We start from the raw sequence: 5,068 nt of genomic DNA on the forward strand, positions 1-5,068 counted from the left end.
TTATACATAACAGCACTGCATATAGCAATACATCACAACTAGGGGAATACAAACAACTTGTACGAGTAATCCATAAAACATAATTCAAGCATTACTTATTAGTAAAACAGTGCCACTGAAGCTGAAGCAAACAGAGAAAAGATTGAGAATATAGATCTTCACAAGTTTGAACCACTCAACAATATCATTATATCCGTAAACATAGAAACAACTATTGCAAGTAATGTATAAAATATAAGTTATCAGGATTACACATATGGCTTCAAAAAGATATTAAATTCACGAATAGTCTCAAAAATATTTTTAAGTTCATAAAGATTGTAATATATTATAGAGCTCCTCTGAACTTATATCTAATGTACGCTTCCCTCTCCTCTTCAGTCATCCCTACGAATGCCCAGGCTTTTGTAGGTTCAGATGTAAAAAAGTCATATGCTACAATCATGGTCTCTTGAGTAATTCTGGGCATGGCCTTAAGGGTAGCATATGCACTTGACATATCATTCTTCTCTTCTCTTTTATCAACATTTATACTATGACCTTTAGTCATGCCTCGATCTATATTTTGGATGCTCTTGCATATGACATCCAAACAATTAGCCATGCTTGGATTCTTCCTCTTTTGCCTCCTTGTTGTTGGCGTAGAAGGATTTGGTCTTACGGATGTAGTAGAATTGTTTGATTGAAGGTTCTCTTCTTCAAACTCATTAGTATTGAAGCCCCCATCCATAGGCGTATTGAAGCCCCCATCATCGTCAAGATCAACAGCCTCTTCAAATAGTTGCCCCTCTTCTTCGGTCTCAATAGCCGTTGCTGTTGCATTTCCTTTAGCTATGTCGTTCCCAAAAATGATTGCTAACTCATTGAAGTAGAAGAACGGTTGCCTCTTGTACACTCTAGCATTTTTGAAGCAACTCCTCTACATGATGGAAAAATTAAAGAATTAGATGTCTTTCATTACAATTGATTGAGAGATAATTTACTGATATTAAAATATTATCTACAAAACATTACCTTCAGCAACTCGTCCCACACACTATCCTCGGCATCGACACATTGAGTCGTCTCGTTCCAAGCAAAACCACTCATGTTCCGTAGCTCTTTCATAATTCTGAAACCTTGTTTCCACGTCTTTAACTTGTTTTTAAAGTTGTCGTTTCCAAGATTCATATGCATATCTTCATTGAATTTCTTTTGTATTGATGTCCAAGCTTCTTTCTTAAAGCCCCCATCACCTTTTCTTCCTAATTGAATCTGCTCAAAAAGCAAATCAAGAAATTTTCGTTCCATCTCTCTTGCCCACACCACTTTGGCATTTTTAGCCGAAGTAGCAACCGCAGTCACATGTACCTCCTCATCCATTCTTGTTAAAAGATTGGTGATTGACATTTTACAACTATCAATGGGTAGCTGTAGAACTTCCAAAAACCAATCAATATCTAACATAACTCTTTTACCAACAATCACATCGAATATAATGGTTGACATAACAAAATGATTATACAATACTATGCTATGATATGTCAGTAGTATAAAAGGGTTATCTAGTAATAATACAACCACCGTGCTACACTTGCAAGTTAGCTTAAACGCAAAAAATTTAGTAAACAAGTTAATTACAACAACAACTCCAGCAACAAAGAATAGTAAGGAGACTTCCCAGCAACATGGATTTTTCAAAGCATATTTTTGATGAAGATGCTTTATCAAGTCGAGAATATGCAGATATAAGGAATTCAGTCGTAGACAAGAACCGTGAGAAAGGGGCCAATGGTACAAGGGTTGTTGAGCAGATAAACTTAGGTGATAAACAATACATTCAAGTTAAATCTAAAGATCAGACATGTAGTATACTTTTGCAACAGTCATAGATCAGACATAGGAAAAAACACAAGCAGCCTTTCAAATTAAGTAGTAAATGATCATAACAAATAAATACATATAATAAAGTATGAAAAGATTTAAGTATCAAAAAAAATACCGTGGAAATAAGGCAATGAATATTTCAACAGTGAGAATTAAGTATCAGATAAATTACAAAGCTGAGAAATCTGAAAATAAACCTAGAGTCATACATCAGAAGAAAAAGGAGTCATAACAAACTAGTTTCAAGATTCCAACAAATGTGTCATAACAGACTAGTTTATAATAGACTAGTTTCAAGATTCCAGTAAACATGTCATAACAGACTAGTTTCAAGATTCCAATAGCATTGAATGATACAAAACAATCATGAATAGGTTATGATCCATGAACAAAATACTAAAAAGTGCAAATAAATGTTAATGTTTTGCAATACAACTAAGCTCGAGAGTCGTAGTCTTCCCACATCCTTTGGGCTATTTCATCTCGAAATTTCCCCCAATCATCTCTATCTTGTTGATTCATTCCATAAGTCTCAAGAATTGGCACATTTATCCCAACACGATCGTCATCCTCTTCAATATCCACTTCAGATGGAAGACCGTCCTCTATGGTTATGAAGTTGTGTAGTATGTCACATGCCAAAACAATCTTTGTTTGGGTAAATAAGCTATAGGATGTTGCATGCTTCAATATAGGAAAACGTTGCTTAAATATACCAAATGTCGGCTCTATCACATTCCTAAGAGAGGATTGTCGGTGGTTAAATAAATCTTGGGGAGTGCTGATCGGGTTTGCTCTACAAAACTCTTTTAGGTGGTAGCGTGTACACCGATAAGGGGCAAGAAATCCTGGTACATTTGGATACCCAACATCAACTAAATAGAATTTGCCTACACAAATGGAAATAAAGATATAGTCAAAATACAACATAAAGATTTTGAATTAATATAATGACAATATAATCATATCAAATATGAATTAATATACCAAGAGGAACCACAAGTGGATCTGCTCTAGACAGAGCTGAAGCAAGCACTCGACTATCTGCTGCAGAACCTTCCCAACCAGCAAGAATGTATTGAAACTTATGGTCGAATGAACAGACACCCAAGACATTTTGTGACAAATTACCTTTTCTATCACGATATTTTGCTTGAATGTCCACATCGACAGTAACTGGCATATGGGTTCCGTCAATTGCACCAATACAATCCTATAACAAGCAATATTAATTTCTAATATAAATTAATAATCATAACTCTCTAGCAATGAAATACATGCCACTAGGATATTTACCTTGAAATACGGATCAAAACGGTCCTTCCCAGCTATTTCTGGAGGTGTAGTTGCAATAGGTGGTAAAACATAATCTCTATAAAGCCCTAAGATAGCCTTTAGGACCTTGTGGAAGTGTCGACTCACTATCTCTCCCGAGTGAGAAAAGTTATGGCCAATCTTTCGATTCCTTAGATTGTACCCAAGGGTGTGGAGGAACATCACTAATTGTTCTTCCAATGTTATGTTTTTTGTATCTTGAATGCTCCCTTTTTGCCTTAGAATATTGGCCAACCGAAAGAAGGCTACTCTACTCATTCGTATTTGGTCATGGCAATCTGTGTTATTGGAATGGATAATATGCTTATAAAAAGGACATGTAGCTCTTCTTCGCTTATGCCTATGTCTTCTAGCCTCTTGTGAAGATGCTACTATGTATACTGCTAATGTGGCAAGCAAAACAACAAGTATTCGCATGATCTTGATCTTCCTAACTATGGCTCCATGAACCTCAATATCATCAATAAGATCCATCGAATAACCTACAACCACATAATGGAGTTACTATTAGATTCTTTTTTTGCAATCTCCACAAATAGTATTTGATATTGACGAGTGATTACTAACAACATGGACACAACATGGAAAATCATATGGAAGCAACATGGAAATGAGTCATATTTACTGTCATTAAATATTACAAAAAATAATTGCTTCAGCTCTTCATGTGGCAACTAATTTTGGGCAAAAAATGTTGAGGTAGATGTGTTAAAATTGATTTGTTCCTTTTCTTTCTTATCTTAAGTCTTTGCTGGACATAAAATTTGTGCAATTACTATTAGATTAAACTTTTACCTATTTACCATTCTTTGTTCAATTTTTGCAAAGAAGTTGACTGATGTAGTTCTATATGAAATGTATGCAGGTATCATTTATGCACATTGGAACAAAGAGGTATCATTTATGCACAACACACAAGATTGCAAAAAGAGGTCTAATTGAGATCAGCAAGACTTGGGTGGAACAATTTAATAACAGCATAAGAGGCTAAGATCTGTACAAAAGAAATAAAAGCACAGCTATGTTTGTTAGAGTTAGGACTACATCATTAATCAAAACCTAAAGGGATGAAGATTACACATTAGGTATGAACAACATACAACAATGCAGACATCCTGACGTGATGATGAATTATGTGTCAAATCCCAACTAAGAGCCCAAAAAACTCTTGATTTAATCCAAGTAGATTCTTAGCAAATCCAAAAAGCATAGTCATTAACCTCAAGCCAAGGAACTATTTCAGTGCACAGATAAGAGTGTTTAATATTTGCATCTAGGTCCAATTAACACTACTTAGAGCTCCATTGTTATTAACCTATTAAGATGATGATGCAGACAAGAAACTCAAGGACACCCATCAATAAGGATGGGTCAATCTCAATCCCATCATTATAAGTACTTGGAAGAGACAATCTTCAAACGGAAGTCAATGTTGAAGAATGTTAATAGCCATTTCTACTATCAATGTCCCTATCAATGGTATTAATGCAAAGTACTATACATGTGGGAGCATCAATATAACTTGTTTACAACTTCAAGAAGTCATACCATTTTTTAAATAACTATTAGAGACTCAAAGAAGAGAATTTATTAGGTACAGATAAATTCTAACATATCCAACTCGAAAGCCTTTAAAAATCATCATTATATATTTCTAATTGATGTGTAAATGTGGCATTTTCATGACAACTATTGAACGTTCATTTCTTAAATAACAAATAACAATGATTAATTTAACACAATAGATACCCTCAATATGTCAAACAACCCTCAGAATGATTTAAAAACTGAAGTTAAGATGAAATATGTTTCACATGATATGAATATTTCTAATTAGTACTATCTCAGATATATCTCTAACTTGACA

General features: G+C 34.4%; 1 protein-coding gene across 1 annotated transcript; it reads right to left on the reverse strand.

Annotated features, from left to right (window-relative positions):
- Positions 1–2,301: 2,301 nt before the first annotated feature.
- On the reverse strand, positions 2,302–3,675 carry LOC149560055 (uncharacterized). The gene is made up of 3 exons (XM_089827554.1): positions 3,163–3,675; positions 2,854–3,079; positions 2,302–2,756 (listed from the first exon to the last, which is right to left on the reverse strand). Exons 1-3 carry the CDS (start codon positions 3,673–3,675, stop codon positions 2,302–2,304), a joined length of 1,194 nt encoding a protein of 397 aa, XP_089683680.1.
- Between the last annotated feature and the right edge of the window lie 1,393 nt (positions 3,676–5,068).

Source organism: Cupressus sempervirens, chromosome 4, assembly GCF_028749045.1.
Source record: "Cupressus sempervirens isolate cs-2001-9-10 chromosome 4, ASM2874904v1, whole genome shotgun sequence".
Taxonomy (NCBI): domain Eukaryota; kingdom Viridiplantae; phylum Streptophyta; class Pinopsida; order Cupressales; family Cupressaceae; genus Cupressus; species Cupressus sempervirens.

Excerpts from the sequence above, each read along its gene's own strand:
- LOC149560055 (XM_089827554.1), bottom strand. The coding sequence starts at position 3,675 with ATGGATCTTATTGATGATATTGAGGTTCATGGAGCCATAGTTAGGAAG. Across the intron at positions 3,080-3,162 it reads GTTTTGATCCGTATTTCAAG|GATTGTATTGGTGCAATTGA; the intron begins GTAAATATCCTA and ends TGCTTGTTATAG. Across the intron at positions 2,757-2,853 it reads TCCACTTGTGGTTCCTCTTG|GCAAATTCTATTTAGTTGAT; the intron begins GTATATTAATTC and ends CCATTTGTGTAG.